Source organism: Mobula hypostoma, chromosome 2 (assembly GCF_963921235.1).
Source record: "Mobula hypostoma chromosome 2, sMobHyp1.1, whole genome shotgun sequence".
In the NCBI taxonomy this organism is placed as follows: domain Eukaryota; kingdom Metazoa; phylum Chordata; class Chondrichthyes; order Myliobatiformes; family Myliobatidae; genus Mobula; species Mobula hypostoma.
Window position 1 is genome coordinate 86944294 of NC_086098.1, and position 19805 is coordinate 86964098.

Sequence of the window (19805 nt, forward strand, 5' to 3'; positions counted from 1 at the left end):
GCAACTGCTGGTCTTCCAAACAACCTTGCCCAGGCTTGCGCCCTGGAGAGTGAAGACTTTCCAGGCGCTGATCCATGGTCTCGCAAGCCTTTAACTTTTTTAAATAATTAATGTTAATGTGACCAAGAACTTTTGGAACACGTACCCTACAGATTTAATTGTACACCAGTATAACTTAAATTTAATGGTACATTGAGATCTTATTGACTTGTTTTTTTCCAGAATTACTTCTTACAAGACTGCAATCTTAATGTTTGTAGGTTGGAGATTTGCCAGATGCAGAAATAAAGCCCCCTGAAAATGTGCTGTTTGTCTGTAAACTCAATCCAGTTACCACAGATGAAGACTTGGAAATCATTTTTTCAAGATTTGGACCAATCAGAAGGTACCTTTTGCAGTTACACTTTTTTAAACACGCATATGCTTTTTGTATGTGAAGATCTGTAGCCTTCAATCAGCTGTTAACTGATGATTATCTCACATTAATCTTAATATTCCTTTGGAGTGACCAAGCAAGCCATTTAGTTATTTTAAAAATAACAATAATTAAACTAGGTGGTTCACTCAGCAGTCATCTAGGGATTTCAGGATATTATGGAGACTCGTGTAGTATAAGCAATCCTGCTCAGTTCTTGTTAACATCTGCAGAATGGTGTGAACATTGGGAGAGCCATTTCTAGTGCAATATCATGGTTGAGAAATAGTTACTGACAGCAACTTTACAGTCTCCTCTGTTACCATTCCGAGCTGCTATACAATTGAATAAGTTTTTTGAGGAAGGTGGCAAGGTGGTGCAAGTAGTCTTACATGCCCTTAAGATTGACTGTGGACCTTATGAAAATGTGTAATCATATTGAAGATGTGCAAGAAAGACCCCAGGTGATTGTTCATAGCTCTGGTGAATCAGAGTCCTGTATTTAGTTGAAAGATTGGGAGAGCAAAGACACAGATAAACTGTGCATGGGGGATTTCACCACCAAATGCACTACTTCTAGAACATCGACTGCGTGGCAATTCTAAAGAAATGGATGCCAAAATGTGTACATCATTTATATTTTTAAAAATCACCTTTTTGTTTTGAACCACCAGCCCTTTTAACAGATGATGAGTAGGCAGTCTCATGATTTGTATCACAGTATTAGAGTATTTCAAATATTGGAGGTCAGGGGATTGCAGAGAAACAATGTCCTATGCCCAACCATCTTCAACTACTTTATCAGTATTCTATTGCAAGATCAGAATGAGAAGCTCACTAATGCATGAACAATGTTCTATTTTGTTTGCAACACTTCAGGAAAAGGAAATGCCTTGCTGGCATGGACTGCCAAGTCAGAATCAGAATCAGGTTTATTATCATTGGCATATATTGTGAAATTTGTTGTATTTCAGCAGCAGTGCGCACATAAAATTTCTATAAATTATTAAAAAAAAGTGCAAAAGACAAATATTGAAGTAGTGTTCACACACAAAATGCTGGAGAAACTCAGCAGGCCAGGCAGCATCCATGGAAAAGAATACAGTTGATGTTTTGGGTAGTGTTCATGGATTCCCAGACCATTCAAAACTTGATAGTAGATTGCTATTAAAAAGGTGAGTGTGGGTCTTCAGGATCCAGCACTTTTCCCCTGATTGTTATAATATAAAGATGTCATGTCCCAGATAGTGATGGTCCTTAGTGGGGTTTCCGGATGTCTCCAATTAATTCCTTGGTTTTGCAGGCACTGAGTATAAGGTTGTTACTTGGACACCACTCAACCAACATTTTCAACAAGTACCAAGTAATTACCTACCTAAGGAAATGGTGCTGCTGTTGAATGGCAAGTCCTCATCTACTGTCGTAGTAGGTTGAGTTAAGTTTCTGTAGCAAGTTCTTCACCATCAGCCTCCATAAAGCCTCTCTGAGTCCAGCAAGGCACATCAGAAGTATAGTTAAGATTATTGCACTGTTAGAAACTCGACCCGAGTTTGCAAAGCACACGTCATGGTCTTTGACTTGCCCCAAAACATCTTATTTCAACAAAAGTTCTTGGCTTTCTTTAAGTAATTGAGCCACTTTGAGAAAAACAGGTTGAACTAGAGAAAAGAAATGGGATGTGTGTGAGGGGGATCTTTGATCTACTGTCATCCATACTTGTGAAAGAATGGCAGCAGGAAAAAGTGATTGAAGATTGGTAATTGAGGTAAAAGTAGTACATGTGAGGAGAAAGCTGGCAACTTTAATTGAAATGTTATTTGCCTCAGAAGTGAATTATAATAATATTTATTCTTCAGCTGTGAGATTATTCGAGACTGGAAAACTGGAGAATCTCTCTGCTATGCCTTCATTGAGTTTGAAAAGGTAATATATACTGATATTATGAATGCAAATACGAGGAATTCTGCAGATGCTGGAAATTCAAGCAACACACATCAAAGTTGCTGGTGAATGCAGCAGGCCAGGCAGCATCTCTAGGAAGAGGTTCGGTTGACGCCTTGGCCCGAAACGTCGACTGTACCTCTTCCTAGAGATGCTGCCTGGCCTGCTGTGTTCACCAGCAACTTTGATGTGTGTTGGCTGATATTATGAATTATAGCTTTTTTCCATAGTATAGTCAAGTGAGTTATTTTAAATATAGTACTGTATTGCTAGGTTTTAGTGCTTATGTTAATACTTTATTCTAAGTATATTTTACAATTCCCTTTAGTCCAATTCTCAGCCAGATTTAACAGCAATCAATTGTTTCCAGTTCAATAGATTAACAGGAATTGAACCATTCTCATGGACTTTCTGCTGGTCCCTCACTAATGCTACACTGCAATAAAGAAGAAAATTATTGATGTACATTGGCACTAATACTTGTATTAAACTTGGATTCAATCAATTAGTCAACTTATGATGTATAAATAGTATGATAATCTAAAATATCACCAGTGAAATCTAAAAATTAGGAAGATTGATGGAATCTCCAATCTGCCTGATAGATTTATATTTTTGAGTGAACGGTAAAATCTACAAATGTGAACTCCTACTCAGATTTCCATGTAATTTGCATTTACAGTTACTGTATTAATGATGACAATTGCTCATCTCTCTGATGTGCCTATTGCTTTAATGCTCCTTAAGGATAAGCGAGGTCTTAGTTTTGTTGATAGCATTCATGCCTCTATGTCAGAAATTGATATGTTAATTTTCTTTTCTTAATTTGAGTATGTAATCTTAATTATTACTTTAAATTAGAACTTAACATTATGTTAGAAATTCTTTGCTATCAATGAGATATTAACTATATCAATGTGGAAAACACAATGGTAGAGTAGTTGAAATTTATTTTAACTGAAACTCTTTCTTTTACATCTAGTTAAATGCAGAGTGAATATCCACATCTCATTAGCCTGGTTGTAGGATCTTGTTTCATAAACAATACCTTCCATTGCAAATTGACTAGACTTAATTTTATTCAGTTAAACTGAAACTTACATTAGGAATTCCCATAATGTGTCTTAATCATGAGGGAAATCTGGAGAAGATGGTTCCTCAAGTTTCTTTACTTTGGATGGTTCCAGGACTTAATCAGACGCAGAAATGAGTGATACTGCAGTCCGTGAAAGAACTTGCTGAAAAAGAAATTTTCATAGCTCTTCTTGAACTTGTCAGATTTTGTACCCTGTAGAAACAGTGCTGCCTGTTGCTTTCAGCCATTGTTGTTAGAGGAACATACTTTCTCAGTTAGAGCATTGAGTCTTTTGGAAACCAAACTCGTAATAGTAGTTAGTCATAGTCATACTTTATTGATCCTGGGGGAAATTGGTTTTCATTACAGTCCACAGTCAAAGTAAATTTATATGTCAAAGTAAAAATACATATGTCACCATATCCTTGAGATTCATTTTCTTAGACATTTACAAGAAAATGAAGAAATACAGTATAATTTATTAATAATTATGCATAAAGACTGATAAACAACTATTATGCAAATGAAAAAAAAAATAAATAATACTGAACATGATTTGTAGAGTCCTCGAAATTGAGTTTGTGGATTGTAGAATCAGTTCAGAGTTGAGGTGATTGAAGTTATCCACATTGGTTCAGGAGCCTGATGATTGCAGGGTAATAAGTGTTCCTGAAATGGTGGCGTAGGACCTAAGGCTCCTGTACCTCCTGCCCAATGGTAGCATGGCGTGGATGGTGGAGGTTCTTGAAGACGGTTGCTATTTTCTTTTGGCAGCACTCCTTATAAATGTCAGCATGCTATTGTTCCCAGGGCCTTAACCCAGTGTTATCAACTTAATGAACTATTGCTACTATAATGTAACAATACATTCTAGATTATTTTTGATATTCCCTGTTTCAACCCCTGCACTTGTACTATCTCACAGCAAGAAGACTGCGAAAAGGCTTATTTTAAGATGGATAATGTGTTGATAGATGACAGAAGGATCCACGTGGACTTCAGCCAATCTGTAGCTAAGGTTCAGTGGAAAGGGAAAGGTAATTTCAACATACTCAGTAACACCTAAAAGTACATTTTAAATTATTTTGCTTCAAATGCACATTCAAGATGCTATCCCATCAGGAAATAACTTTCTATCATCAGTTTTAAAAATAAGATTGCCGTTTGTTGTTTTAAATCTCTGTCACTTTGTTTAAATGTCATAGTTTATTTTGAAGTAGCTGCATAGACACATTTGCAATACTACTTAATGGCCTTTATATTTCTGTAATGCCCCACTCTTTGTAATAATTAATGTCTTTCAGTTTCTGCAGTCCAGCTTATAATGCTGGAGATGAGCCTTGTATTCCTTCTCTGCGGCTTTTCCAGATGTACTCTAAATCTGGATTCAGCCCGTTTAGTGCAGTGGTACATTTCTCTTTTTATGTTTATTTGGCTTTAGAACATTCAATTCACTAACTGCTGCTGCACATTGTATTGACAACCAAATGTTAAGTTAACTAATATGTTTTATCTATCACCTCTCTATTATTGATACCATGCTGTTTATGTACATATGGATCACCCTTCTTATTCTACTATCTGCATTAATTTCCATCTGGTTCTGGACTGCCCATATACTGATTTTTCTCTTAAGTTTCTATGCAAGATCCAGGCTGAAACATGTCCTTCTTCCTTGCTCCTCCCTGCTTTCTCCTGGCGATGGAGATGGTGTGAGATCCACAGGTCATTGGAGGTCACGGCACATGTAGATAATGCTAAAAAAGCTTTTGTGTTTTGTATCTGGAAGACACAATATTGAATGCGTACCCAATTGTAGATGGCATTGATTGGGGAGCAGTTTTGGACAACCAAATACAAGAAGAAATAAAAAGTACTACCTGGCCTCACTAGAGTTGAGGGTCATAAAGAGAGACGTGAGAAACTAGAATTCCGCCTCCCCCCCCCCACAAAGGCAGAGTAGATTAAAGATTGATCAGATTGATATCCTTAAGATTTTGAAGAATTAGCATGGGGAAAGTAGCAATAAATTGTTACTACTGATGAGCATTTCATTAACATGACTGCTGATCTTGCAAAAAGATTAAAACGTTTTGAGATGCGTGGGATGGAGATTTCTTAGAAGGTAATTGGAAATCTTTGTGCATGTCTTTGACACAAAAGATTGCACAATTTTTAAACATGAATTGGTTACTAAGGTGGAAATGCAGTGAGAGGGCACTGGGAGTAAGATTCTACTAAATGACTTGGGGTATTGTACTGATACAAGCTAAATGGGCCAAATAATCTATTGGAGTGCTGGAATGTCTTATGAAGCAGATTGGTGAGGGAACATTCCAACAATCTCCAGATATTGAGGGTGAGTTAACTCACCACAAATTTCTGTTTGCCATCCTATTACATCCTGATCATAGAATCCTTTTCCCTATTATCACAGATGCCAGAATCTATTCCAGTATTTAAAGAACTGTTCTTTTTAGTGTTTCTAGAATGCCACTTGGAACTCCAAAGCACTTTCAAAATTTCAGGCTCTATTTCAGTCCGGGTAGACCTTGTTTTAAAATGTTATAAAATCTCAAGGTTTCCTTCAGTGTTTAAAGCATCGTCCCTGGTGTATAAGATTTAATATTCAAGTTATTATAAAACATCTGATTGAATGCAATCATTTATTTATAATAAATAACCCAGTTGTGAGTTAATAACATTGAACCATGAACACTCACTGCTTTTTTCTCTTTTGTACTACTTACTTAATTTAACGCTTTTTAATATAGATACTTACTGTAATTTACAACTTTTATTTATTGCAATGTACTGCTGCCACGTAAACAACAAATTTCACAACATATGCCAGTGATATTAAACTTGATTCTGAAATAGCTGAAGGAAAATATCCTTTGTTCTATGATGAAAATTCATCTTCCCATCAGAGTTCAGGGAGTTAAAAATAACCATGTTGCTAGTACAGGCTCATAGGGATTATGTCTCCTGTGATCCGAGCCACAGGATGAGGACGCAGAGTAAACACAGAAACTCTGGAACAGTAGAGCAGACAGATTACGTTTTTTTTTAGTATTGCATATATTAGCATCAACAAAGTCTTAGATGGTAGTAATTAGTTCACAGAGCTGATAAAAACATGGGAATTTTACTCTCCTGTTACCTAGCTTTTCCTTTCAAATGTTCTGTTGTTTGCCTTGGTTGCCTTCTCCAGTCGCTTTTGAGATTTAAAACTTGCAGTGGGAATTATGATACAAATAAATAACAATCTTCATGAACATATGACTGAATTGTTCTTGCTTTCAACTTTTTTTTAATCCTTTGTCTTCACAGGTGGAAAGTATACCAAGGAGGATTTTAAAGAGTATGAGAAGAATGTTGGCAAGTCTTCTAGCATTGCACTGAAGGATAAAGTACAACCTAAGCAGGAGTATCTTTGGACTGTTTTAACATCATGCCAAATAGGTTCATCAACAATTGTTAAGGACCACTGGATGTAATAACTGAGTCAGCTTTGAAGAAAAGTTGGGCTTTAACTTTGTATCATGGACCACTTCTCTTACTAACAGTTATCGCCCTTGTCTCCCAGACTTGCTGGTCATTTGCTCTTGGACCAAGCTGCTGCTTCTAGTGTATTCCTATGCACAATCTTCTGTTGGAAGGCCACTTCCAGCTGGTCAGCAAGATTCTGAAAATCCTGCAGAGTGCACGTCCTTTCTGATCAGAACTAGCTGGCTCTGTTCCCAGAATAGCTTAGACAGTGGAGGTCAGAAAGGCTCTCACACTCAGAAGTATTCAATTTATTTAAAAACTTCAAGTATTACAACACTTAAATAATTACTTTGATATACTTAATAATTTTAATTATTTTTAAGTCAAATAAGAAGGAAATTGCCTTTAACCTCCTCTTCTGTCACCATCCACTCCTTGATGATTTCAGTGAGACTGTTTCCTTAGAGTAATATTACAACACAGAAATAGGTCTTTTGGCCCAACTGATCCATGCTGACCACAGCTTCTTCCTACTAGTCCCATTTACCCATAATCCTCCAAGCTCTTCTCCATGTACCTATCCAAATGCCTCTTAAATGTTGCAATTGTATCACCTTGATCACTTCCTCTGGCAACTGATTCCAGATACTTCAATGTAAAGAAGTTACATTACTAATGGGACATCACTTAACCTCAAATTAAATGGTTTTTCATTAATGCGCAGTTGCTCTCAGTTAGTAAATTACGTTTACAAATAAATCACGTATTTTTAAGCAATTTCTCAGACTTCACTTTTCTACAAATTTTTTGAGCTTGTTAGTTACAGGAAGTAGGAATAGTGTATGATTAGCCAGTGATCTTGCCTTACAGCTGTTCTCCAGGTTGTTTTGGCATTCCTTTTAGCCAAATTACAAAAAAAAAGTCATGTGGAAGATTAATACTGCAAATATTTTGATAAATTGCACATTTGAAATTGGAAATTATTAAAGATCCTGTTTATCATAAAATTTGTGTTAAATACTGTTTTAGCTGAATACCCACAACCACAGAAATGTTATGTGGTCCATTATTAAAACCACCGACATCAAAGCTTGTTTGCCACTTTTGAGGAATACCAAACCTACTTTATTAGGGCAGCATGGTAGTGTAGTGGTTAGTGAAACACTTTACAGTACTAGCGATCAGGTTTCAATTCCTGCTGCTGTCTGTCAGGAGTTTGTACTTTCTCCCTGTCATTCATGGACTTCATTCAAGTTCTCTGATTTTCTCCCACATTCCAAAAATATACAGGCAGGATTAGTGAGTTGTGGGCATGCTATGTTAGCGCCAGAAGCATGGTGACACTGGCAGTCTACTCCCAGCACATACTTGGAATGTGTCATTTGATGATGCAAATGACACACTTCACTGTATGTTTTAATGTACTTGTGACAAATAAAGCAAATTTTTAATCTTCAGAAAGATCAGGAGACTTCCAGCTAGATTTCTCTATCATTTGTAACTATTGCATGAATTCAATCAAGTATTTAAAATTCTTCCTTATGATTGTAGGCTAACATTTATCTTATGGTAATTGTTCCTTAACATAAGATCTTAGCTCTAGGTATGAACTGTTGCCGGATGAGGCTGAGGCCAGTGGAAGTCACCGACACAGCAAGAAACATCACAAGGATAAACGGCATCATCGCCATTCAGAAGGAGGGAGTGACAAACGGAAGGCGGCAAAACACAAGGTAGCAAAAACTGAAATAAACACCTTTAAGTTCTCATTTGGACGTTTATTATTCATATTGTTGAGTTTCTTGGTACTCCAGCCTGCTGCTGGTGTGGAGTCCACTTATGAACATGTATGTACAAGATGATAAGAGGCAAAGATAGAATGGACAACCAGAGACATTTTCCCAGCTCAGGAATGGTTAATAAAAGGGTTATAAAACATAGAAAACCTACAGCACAATACAGGCTCTTCGGCCCACAAAGCTGTGGTGAACATGTCCTTAGAACTAGAACTACCTAGGCTTACCCATAACCCTCTGTTTTTCTAAGCTCCATGTACCTATCCAGGAGTCTCATAAAAGACCCTATCGTTTCCGCCGCCGCCGGCAGCCCATTCCACGCACTCACCACTCTCTGCATAAAAAAATATTTACCCCTGACATCTCCTCTGTACTTACTTCCAAGCACCTTAAAGCTATGCTGTCTTGTGCTAGCCATTGCAGCCCTGGGAAAAAGTCGCTGACTATCCACACGATCAATGCCTCTCATTATCTTATACACCTCTATCAGGTCACCTCTCATCCTCCGTCACTCCAAGGAGAAAAGGCCGAGTTCACTCAACCTATTCTCATAAGGCATGCTCCCCAATCCAGGCAACATCCTTGTAAATCTCCTCTGCACCCTTTCTATGGTTTCCACATCCTTCCTGTAGTGAGGCGACCAGAATTGAGCACAGTACTCCAAGTGGGGTCTGACCAGGTGTTTGGAGGAATGTATGGGGGGTGATGTTAAAAGTTTTTTTTACACAGAGCATGGTAGGTACATGGAATGCACTGCCGGAGGTGGTGGTAGAGGCAGGTACTTTAGAGATATTTAAGAGACTCTTAGATAGGCACGTGGATAAACGAAAAATAGAGGGCTGTGTGGGAGGGAAGGTTAGATTGATCTTGGAGTAGAAGTATTGTGAGCTAAAGGGCTTGTTCTATGTTCTATGTATTGCGATGCAAAGGTTTACAGTATGGCTTCAGAGTATTTAACTGAACTCTTGTATGCGAGCGTTTGAGCTTCACATAAATTTTCTCCCACTTCATCTCTCCTTCTGTTCCCTTTTCCCTCAAGTAATTGTTTGACATTCCGTTCTATGGATATAAACTTTTGCCTCAACTGTTTCATGTAATATCAGTCAATGCCTTGCCACTGTTTGGGATTCTTTCTTGCAATCTCAGCTGAATTTATTTGCATATTCATGTCGTATAGCTATGGTCTTTCGTGTACTCTATAAAATCTTTTCCTAAGGTTAAACCACAGGAATAGATTATTACTCAGTTATTCTCTGGAGAATTGAACTGTTTTTATTTAATTGTAATGATTATAACCTATAATTTTTGCCATTGTCTTTAATAATCATACTTTCTCTAGTGCCTTTATAATTTTATAGAATTGTGTACAGTACCCTCAGCTTAATCAGGAAATTTTAGGGATGTTCACGATTTTCTGTCACCACAAATCATCTTGCCAGGTGCAGATGTTTGAAAAGGTTCTTTTAACCTGCCCCTTCCCCGTTTCCTGGATTCCAGGACCCCATTAGTTGAGGATCTTGTCTCTACAGCCTGTCATAAACTCTGCGTTGTATGTCAGAACCCCTTGGTATTAGGTGTTCCCATAAAAGCTTCAATTTAAAGAAAAGTAAGTGCTAGATCTTGCACGAAGGGAGGATGAAGTGAATTCATGGTGGTAAGTAGATCAGTGCAGTGGGGGATTTATAGCAATGCAGATGGGGGCAAAACAGTGTTTCAGTTTTAGTCGCTGTACTATAGGAAGGATGTAACATTCAATAACAGCTTATTCCCTGATGCCATCAGATTTTTTAACTGATTTGAGAAATGGTAACACAACCTTGGATATTCTGTTTCTTTCCCCTTTTTTTCTACAGCACAGAAACGGGCTCTTCAGCCCATCTAGTCTGTGAAAAAATTAACTTGCCTAGTCCCATCATCGTGCACCTGGACCATTATCCTCCATACCCTTCCCATCCATGTATTTATCCAAATTTCTCTTAAATATTGAAATCGAACCCAAATCCACCACTGTTGGCAACTCGTTCCACACTCAGACCACCCTCAGAATGAATAAGTACCCCCTCATATGCCCCTTAAACATTTCACCTTTCACTCTTAACCCATGGCTTCCGGTTTTAGTCTCACCCAACCTCTGAAAAAAGCCTGCTTCCATTTACCCTATCTATAACCCCTCATAATTTTGTATACCTCTATCAGCTCTCCCCTCATTATCCTACACTCTTAGGAATAAAGTCCTGACCTGTTCAACCTTTCCCCACAACTCGGGTCCTCAAGTCTTGGCAACATCCTTGTAATTTTTTTCTCTACTCTTTCAATCTTATTGATATCTTTCCTGTAGGTAGATGACCAGAATTGCACACAGTACTCCAAATTAAGCCTCTCCAATGTCTTTAAAACTTCAACATAGCACCCCAACTCCTGTACTCAGTACTTTGACTTATGAAGGCCGATGTTTCAAATGCTCTCTCTGTGACCCTATTTTCTTGTGACGCCACTTTCAATGAATTATCTGTATTTCCAGATCCCTCTGTTTTACTGCACTCCTCAGTGCCCTACTGCTCACCCTGGTTGGTCCTCCCAAAGTGCAACTCCTCACACTTGTCTGCATTAAAATCCATCTGCCATTTTTCAGCACATTTTTCAGCTGGTCCATATCCTGCTGCAAGCTTTGATATACTTCACTGTCTGCTACTCCCCAACCTTGGTGTCATCCACATATTTGCTGATCCAGTTTACTATATTATCATCCAAATCATTGATATGGATAACAAACAATAATGGACCCAGCAGCAATCCTTGTGGCACACCACTTGTCACATGTCTCCAGAGAGGCAGCTGTGTCCTACCACTCTCTGGTTTCTCCTGTGAACCCAATGTCTGATCCAATTTACGACCTCATCCTGATGCCAAGCAACTGAACCTTCTTGACTAACCTCCCATGAGGGACCTTGTCAGAAGCCTTGCTTAAAGTCCATGTAGATCATATGCACTGCCTTGCCCTCATTAACTTTCCTGGTAACTTCTTTGAAAAGCTCCTTAAGATTGGTTAGACGCAACCTGCTACAAAGGCATGTTGACTATCCCTAATTAGTCTCTGTCTATCCAAATACTTATATATCTGCTCCCTTAGAATACTTTCCAATAACTTACCCACTATTGATGTCAGGCTCACCGGCTTATAATTTTCCATCTTACTTTTAGAGCCTTTCTTAAACAATGGAAGAACTTCAGCTATCCTCCAATCCTCCAGCACCTACCCATTCCTAAAGACATTTTAAAATAGCTCTCCTAGGGTCCCTGCCTTTCCTGCACTAGGCTCCCATAGGGTCTGAGGGAACACTTTGTCAGACCCTGGGGGTTTATCCACCCTAATTGGCCTCATTTCTATAAACTCTATATCTGTCTGCAGAGTAAATACAGATGGGGAAAAAAAATCCATTTAGGATCTCCCCCATCTCTTTCAGCTTTATGCTTTGATGACTGTTCTGATCTTCCAGAGGACCAACTTTGTTCCTCACAATCCTTTCGCTCTTAATATAGCCGTAGAAGTTCTTAGGATTCTCATTCACCTTGTCTGCTAGAGCAACTTCATGCCTTCTTTTAGCCCTCCTACTTATTTAAGTTTTCTCTTGCATTTCATATACTCAAGGACCTCATTTGTTCCTTCCTGCCTATACCTGCTTCTTAACCAGGGCCTCAGTATTTCTTGAAAACTAAGGTTCCTTAAACCTGTTACCCTTGCCTTTTATTCTGACAGAAGCATACATACTCTACTCTCAAAATTTCACTTTTGAGGGCCTCCTACTTACCAAGTACACCTTTGCCAGGAAACAACCTACCCCAATCCACACTTTTCAGATCCTCTCTGATACGATCAAAACTGGACTTTATCCAATTTAGAATCTCAACCTGAGGACCAGATTTATCCTACTTCATAATTACACTGAAATTTCTGTCATTATGATTACTGGATGCAAAGTGTTCCCTTACACAAACTTCTGTAACCTTCCCTGTCTCATTCCCTAATAGGAGATCCAGTATCACGCTCCCTCTAGTTGGGACCTCTATGTATTAACTGAGGAAACTTTCCTCAATACATTTGACAAACTTTATCCCATTCAGCCTTTATACAGTATTGGAGTCCCAATCAATATATGGAAAGTTAAAATCACCTACTGTTATAGCCTCATGTTTCTTAATGGTTTTCTAGTAAGATGGCAACACGCTTAGAAGCTGCAGCTTCTATTTTTTATGATAGCAAGACTTTGCTGGACATTAAGAACCTAAAGTACTGCAGGTCTACCCCATGAAGCCAGATAAGTGTGAGGTGGTTCATTTTGGTAGGTCAAATATGATGGCAGAATATAGTATTAATGGTAAGACTCTTGGCAGGGTGGAGGATCAGAGGGATCTTGGGGTCTGAGTCCATAGGACACTCAAAGCTGCTGCGCAGGTTAAGAAGGCAAACGGTGCATTGGCCTTCATCAACCGTGGGATTGAGTTTAAGAGCCGAGAGGTAATGTTACAGCTAATAGGACCCTGGTTGGGCTCCACTTGGGGTACTGAAGGGCCTGTATTGTGCTGTAGGCTTTCTATGTTTCTATCAGCGAATTGCTTGTTGGTGGTGAAACTGAAGGAGCTGGATTTGGAGTGGACTGTGTTGCTGGAAAGACATTGGAGTGGGTGTGTGAAGACGGTGTGCAGTCTAACAGCAAGTTATGTCTTGGTCACTTTTCTTGTGCTTGCAAGACTATGTTGGACATTAGTAATGTAGAATGCTGCAAGTCTGGTTATTTGGTTTATTAGCCAATGGTGGAGGAGCTGTGGGACTTCAGTCGTAGGAAGGACTACAACCCACTGTGTTGTCTGTTTGCTGCTGTCTGGAGGTGTGGAGGGATGTTGGAGTCGGCGCCAGATTCATTGGAGCTGCCTTCAGTGTTGGCTTGGTGGAGAACGAGTTGTGTTATGTTCGGCTGCAAACAGCTGTGGAGTTCATGGACTGAAGGACTTGGGCTGTGTTCTTTTTTATGTGGCTGTGTTTTACTGCTGTCTTGAATGTGTTGTGTGTGTGCCTTGTGCTGTGAGGAGATCATGTGAGCTGTGTGGTCTCAGTCATAGCAAGAGCTCTGCTTCGGTCTGCAGTGTCACCTGTTACAGCCGCCCGGGGGGAGGTGTTGGAGTTGGTGCTGCCCTCCAGTGTTCACTTGGCAAAAGACAAGTTGTATTGTGTTCGACTGCAGACTGCTGCAATATTCATGGACTCGGGAACTTGGCCTGTTTTTTTTCTGTGTGACTGTATTTTCCTGTGATCTTATATGTGCTATATGTGCCTTGTGTGTATGACTATTAGTACTGAGTTTGCATCTTAGCCCCAGATAACGCTGTTTCGTTTGGCTGTTTTCATGGGTATTTGTGTATGGTTGAATGACAATTAAACTTGAAATGCCAAAAATGCGATCTCTATAAATTTGCTCCTCCTAAATCCCACTTGACATCTATAATATAATTCTTTCTTTCTTTCTTTTTAAATCTTTTTATTGAGTAAGTATACTTACTCAATATAATTCTATTAACATGGTCATTCCTTTCTTATTCCTCAGTCCCATCCATAGAGCCGCATTAGATGAGCTCTCCAGTCTGAGCACTGCCATGCCGTGTCATTTTCAATGACCAATAATGTCTCCCTTCCTCATTTTAATCTATCATATCTAAAACGACAAAACCTTGTAACACTGAGCTGCCTGTCCTGCCCCTCCTGCAACCAAGTCTCACTCATGGCTACAATGTCATAATTCCACACGCTGATTCATGCCCTAAGCTCATCCGTCTTTCCTACAATACTCCTTGCTTTGAAATACATACAACTCAGAACATTTGTCCCACCATGCTCAGCCTTTTCATTCCTGACTTTGTATGCAGGGTTAACAACATCTTTCCCCACAACCACTCCACAATTTACTCTTGCACTCTGGTTCTCAACCCCTGCAACCTTCCCTCAAGGGTATTAGCCCCCCTTCTGTTCAGGTGCAAACTGTCTGGCTTTGAAGATACCCCAATGATACAAAAATCTGAAGCCCTCTCTGCTGCACTATCTCTTTAGCCATGTATTAAACTGTATGATCTTCCTATTTCTGACCTCACTAGCTTGTGGTACGTTAGCAGTCTTAAGATCATAAACCTAAAGGTCCTGTCTTTTAACTTGGCACCAAATTCCCTGAACTCACTTTGCAGAATCTTGTAACCCTTCTTACCCATGTGATTGGTAGTGATGTGCACCTGTTTACCCACCCTCTTAAGAATGCTGTTTACTTGATCTGGGATGTCTCAGACTCTGGCATCCCGGCGGCAACATACCATCCGGGAATCTTGTTCTCATCTGCAGAACCTCCTGTATCTTCCCCTAACCATTGAATCTCCTGTTACTACAGCTTGCCTCTTCTCCCCCACTCCCCCTTTCTTCTGTCGCTTTCCTCTGCTAGTACATCCCCCTCTCCCCCCCCCAAACAGTATCCAAAGGGATACTGATACTTACCTGTTGACAGGAACGGCCACAGGGGTGATCTGCACTGGGTGTTATTCCCTTTTCCCCTTCTGACAGTCACGTGTCCTGTGCACCTTGGGTGTAACTACCTCCTTTTATGTCCTGTCAGTCAACCCCTTAGCCTCCCGAATGATCTGGAGTTCATCTCCAGCTCCAATTCCTTGACCCAGTCCAGGAAGCTGCAGGTCTCCCTGCCTTCCCATATCCCGCAAGGAGCATTCCACTGTCCTGCCTGGCATCCCCACTGCTCTTACTGTGCAATAACAAAGAAAAATTAAATGAAAAAAAAAAATAGCTGAAGCCTCTGAGTCAAAGCCTGAACTCCCCACTCGCACAATGGCTGTGCTGCTAAATCTAACTTTTTATTGGATCTTGCCAAGTGCCTAATAATGCATATTCCAACTTCTCCTCGTAATGTGTGGCATGCAGAATGTCCCAAACGACCTGTTTGCTGCTTTTGAAATCTCTCTCACAATATGTACACTCCCAACATCTCCTAGTGAGGTGTGACATGCAGAATGTCCCCACTGCCCCTGCTCACTACTTTTGAAATCTCTCTCGCTACATCTTCCGATGTCTCCCAGTGATGTGTGGTGCGCAGAATGTCCTGTCTGCCTCTGCTCACCTCTTTTGAAACTCTGTATTTCTTTTCCTCTCAACTTATACTAATGTTATTATTTTGTTGTGCAACATATAAGAACGTCAGAAATAGGAGGAGTAGGCCATCCGGCCCATTGAGCCTGCCCTGCCATTTAATAAGATCATGGCTGATCTGTCCGTAAACTCAGCTCTGTCTACCTGCCTTTTCCCCATAACCTTTAATTCCCCTACTATGTATAGTTTTGCTAATTTAAGTTAATCTCTGTCAGGTTTGTCATGTTAGTAATGTACCATGCTGCAGAAAGCAAATATTCATGGCTTTTATACCCTGAGGAGTTGTGCCTGTGATGGTGAACTTGAGTTTAACAGTGTACAGAGGAGATTTGCCTGGTGTTTGAATCTGGGACACAGCTGCCTGAATGGGTGGTGGAGACAGATGTGTCATCACTTGAGCATTTGAATCACCAAACCATAAGGGCCTACAAGGAAAGTGCTGGTAAATGGGAATAGTAAAGATGCATCCTTGATGGTTGGGCATGGATATATTGGATCAATGGGTGTTTTTACTACATGGCTGTCTGACTCTAAAAAGATATAAAAAGCATAGTTGGGGTAAACACCAGGGCAGATAGAAAAGTTGAGGAATGAATGTCAAAAGTAAGTTTTTACACAAAAAACCGTGAAAGTTGTAGTGTGTGGATACTGTTATTCAGAGCAGATGGAAATGTGTTAGAAACATGTAAAATCTATGAACCTGATGTACTACTGATGATTTATGATTAATAGATCTGTAATGAGGCTGTGAAAGGCATTTTGTAGAGTATAACAATTTCAGCAGAGAAAATGGAAATGTAGGATGATGTGCCACTTGTTTAGATGGGACTACAGCCATATTAAGTTATATTTCCCCTTGATACCTCTGTTATGAGGAAACGTTTCTTATTAGGTACTACATCAATGCCCCTCATAATTTTGTATTCCTCAGTCCAAGGTAAACAAATCTAGTTATCCAGTTTCTTTACATAACTGAAATGCTATAGTTACACTTGAGTTTGTCTGGGTTCAGTTAAATAAAATTTACTGTTCAGCAGTAAGAGGTTTGTTGGAAATTTGGAGAGATTTGCATTACTAATGGATATTTATAAAAGATTTGTTTTTTGTTCAGTGTTTATTATTGATATTCCTCCTTTTATCAGTGATAAGACACTGAGTTACCATCAGATACTTTTATCCTCCTTTACAGGCAGATGCTGAGAGAGAGACGCAACAGCACAAAAGCACAGATACCAACCATGAAAAAAAGAGGGATCAAAAGAAGCGTGAGCATTATAGAAGTCGAAGCAGTAGTGAATCCGAAGAGAAAGATTACCAGAAAGATTACCACAAACATAGTAAGAGTAAAAAGAAGTCCAAATATCGGGAAGAAACAGAAGGGAGGAGGAGCAGAAGTCCTAAAAGATCTAAGAAAATATCCTGAATGTAGCAGAGCAAGAGTGGAATGCGTAACTATTTCTTATGCAACTGTGTCAATTTCCTTTCCATTTCTTAAAATGTAAATAAAATATGCAGTATGCTGTATTCATTTATAACAATTTTGTATTTGGTGTTTGGAGCACATAACAGCCACCAGCTATCAATCCCTGATGGTATATTTGAAAAGCCTAGACAGAGTATACGTGGATAGGATGTTTCTTATAGTGGGGGAGTCTAGGGCCAGAGGATGCTAACTCAGCATACAAGGATGTCCCTTTAGGACAGAGATGAGATGGAATTTCTTTAGCCAGAGTGGTGAATCCATTGCCACAGATGGCTATGGAGGGCAAATTTATTTAAAGTGATGGGTTATTAATAAGACTGTCAAAGGTTATGGGGTTGAAAGAGATGATAAATCACCCTGATCAAATGGTGGAACAAACTTGATGGGCCAAAATAGCTTAATTTTACTCTGATGTCTTATTTAACATCAGAGCATGTAAGTGAGGCAGACGTATAACATTCTGGAAGACACATTCCACCGAGATGCAACACTGAGCGTCATAGGAAGTCATTCCTGCCTGTGGCCATCAAACTTTACAACTCCTCCCTTGGAGGGTCAGACACCCTGAGCCAATAGGCTGGTCCTGGACTTATTTCCTGGCATAATTTACATATTACTATTTAATTATTTATGGTGCAACTGTAACGAAAACCAATTTCCCCCAGGATCAATAAAGTATGACTATGACTGAGAGACTGAACAAAAGAGCAAATAATTTCAATCTTATTTCCTGGCGAGCTTACCTAGAAAGAATAGAGATGGCACAGTGTAGCAAAGCGTAATAATATTACAGCACCAGCAATCTGGGTTCTATTCCATCATCGACTAAAGAGTTTGCATGTTCTCCCATGAATGTATGGGAACCTCTGGGTGCATACAGGTTCGTCGGGCAATATCTCTAAATAAAATATTTTGTTTTAAAAGCACTTAACCAAAACAAGTTCAGTGTAAAGTGGAATGCTAGTTTGCAAAATGCACAATTTAAAATTTGTGCAGATAGGTTCAGTATATATTGAGCACTGTAGCTACCAAGAATCAGTAGATATATTCAGTAAATTTTGCAATTGGTGTACAGATGTCCTTCAATGGTTAAAACAGAAAACCACATTCATCCTGCAGCATTCCTAACTTCTACGCATATGCTATAGTAATTCCTACTTCAGACTGTTGTTTATTGACCACAGCTCAGCGTCCAACACAATCATACCCTCAGCTGGAAGTCAGCAAGCTCCCAAACCTGGGCCTCTGTACCATGGGGGGGGAGGAGAAGATGGCGCGATGCAGCATGCACGGCCGCTCTGAAATGATATCGGTATTTGTTAAGTAGGTACCGTGCACAATCCTGATTTGATGGAGACAGACGTGAGAAGCACGGAGGAATATCTGGTGAAACTTCTGAAATGCCTGCTTCGCTGCTGCTGCTACGGTGCGATCGAGAATCTCCAGAGGGGAAGGCCCCAAATCCTCAGCTTTGCCTATTGCCTGTTGCCAGGGCCAGGGTCGAAGCACTTGGTAGAGATGCGGTGCTTGGTGCTCGGTGTCGGAGGCTCGAAGTTTTCAGACAGACTCAGTCGGCTGTGGTCGGGTGCTTCCAGGGTGCTGCATCGGCAAGTTTGCAGTGCTGGAGGTTCATGGCAGGGAGAGTTTTTCGTCCTTCTACCATCTGCGTGAGATGATGGGACCTTCAAAAGCCTTTGAGACTTTTTTACTGTGCCCATGGTCTGTTCTTTATCAAATTACGGTATTGCTTTGCACGGTTGTAACTATATAATTATGTGTTTTTAGTCTTGGTTTGTCTTGTTTCTGTGATATCATACTGGAGGAACATTGTATCATTTCTTAATGCATACATTACTAAATGACAATAATAGGACTGCATGTCCTCATAATCTAATCTTTTATTAGCTTTCCTAATCACTACCTGCATACAAGTATTCTGCAAATCATGCACTAGGATTGCCTTGATCCCTCCGCATCTGAACTTTGGCACCCTTGAACCTTTGGATAGTATGCTTTATCATTTTCCCATATTACACCTGCCACACCTTTGCCCACATACTTAAACTATTTGCATCCTTTGTCTTCACAGTTTCATTTGGCAAATGTGACGATACATTCAGTACTTTCACCAAAGTAAATTGTATGGAGGCTGTAACTACAATCCTCGTAGCATACCACTTATTATTTCTTGCCAACCCGAGAAAGACCCCCATGTTGTGAGATTCTCTCTGGTCACCCAGTTATTTATCTACACCTCTTATCTCCTATTCCATGAACCTTTAATTTGCCACAAGAATTTCTGATGTCTGTAAAATCCAGGACTAATGCTGTGGCCTAGAGCAAACAAGTCTCAGTGTTAACACATTCTTTATAATCTAGGTTATTAAAAACATAGCCAATAATCAAGT

The 19805-nt window shown here is 39.7% G+C and overlaps 1 protein-coding gene across 1 annotated transcript in view; it reads left to right on the forward strand.

Moving 5' to 3' along the window:
* The window catches only part of ppil4 (peptidylprolyl isomerase (cyclophilin)-like 4), a 67180-nt gene extending 49051 nt beyond the window's left edge, over positions 1 to 18129 (forward strand). The window contains exons 8-13 of the mRNA XM_063039979.1: positions 261 to 385; positions 2272 to 2338; positions 4357 to 4468; positions 6765 to 6861; positions 8521 to 8656; positions 17104 to 18129. Of these exons, the coding sequence (XP_062896049.1) occupies positions 261 to 385; positions 2272 to 2338; positions 4357 to 4468; positions 6765 to 6861; positions 8521 to 8656; positions 17104 to 17337 (771 nt within the window). The 3' untranslated portion in view covers positions 17338 to 18129. The remainder of the gene's footprint in view (positions 1 to 260; positions 386 to 2271; positions 2339 to 4356; positions 4469 to 6764; positions 6862 to 8520; positions 8657 to 17103) is intronic.
* Positions 18130 to 19805: the final 1676 nt, after the last annotated feature.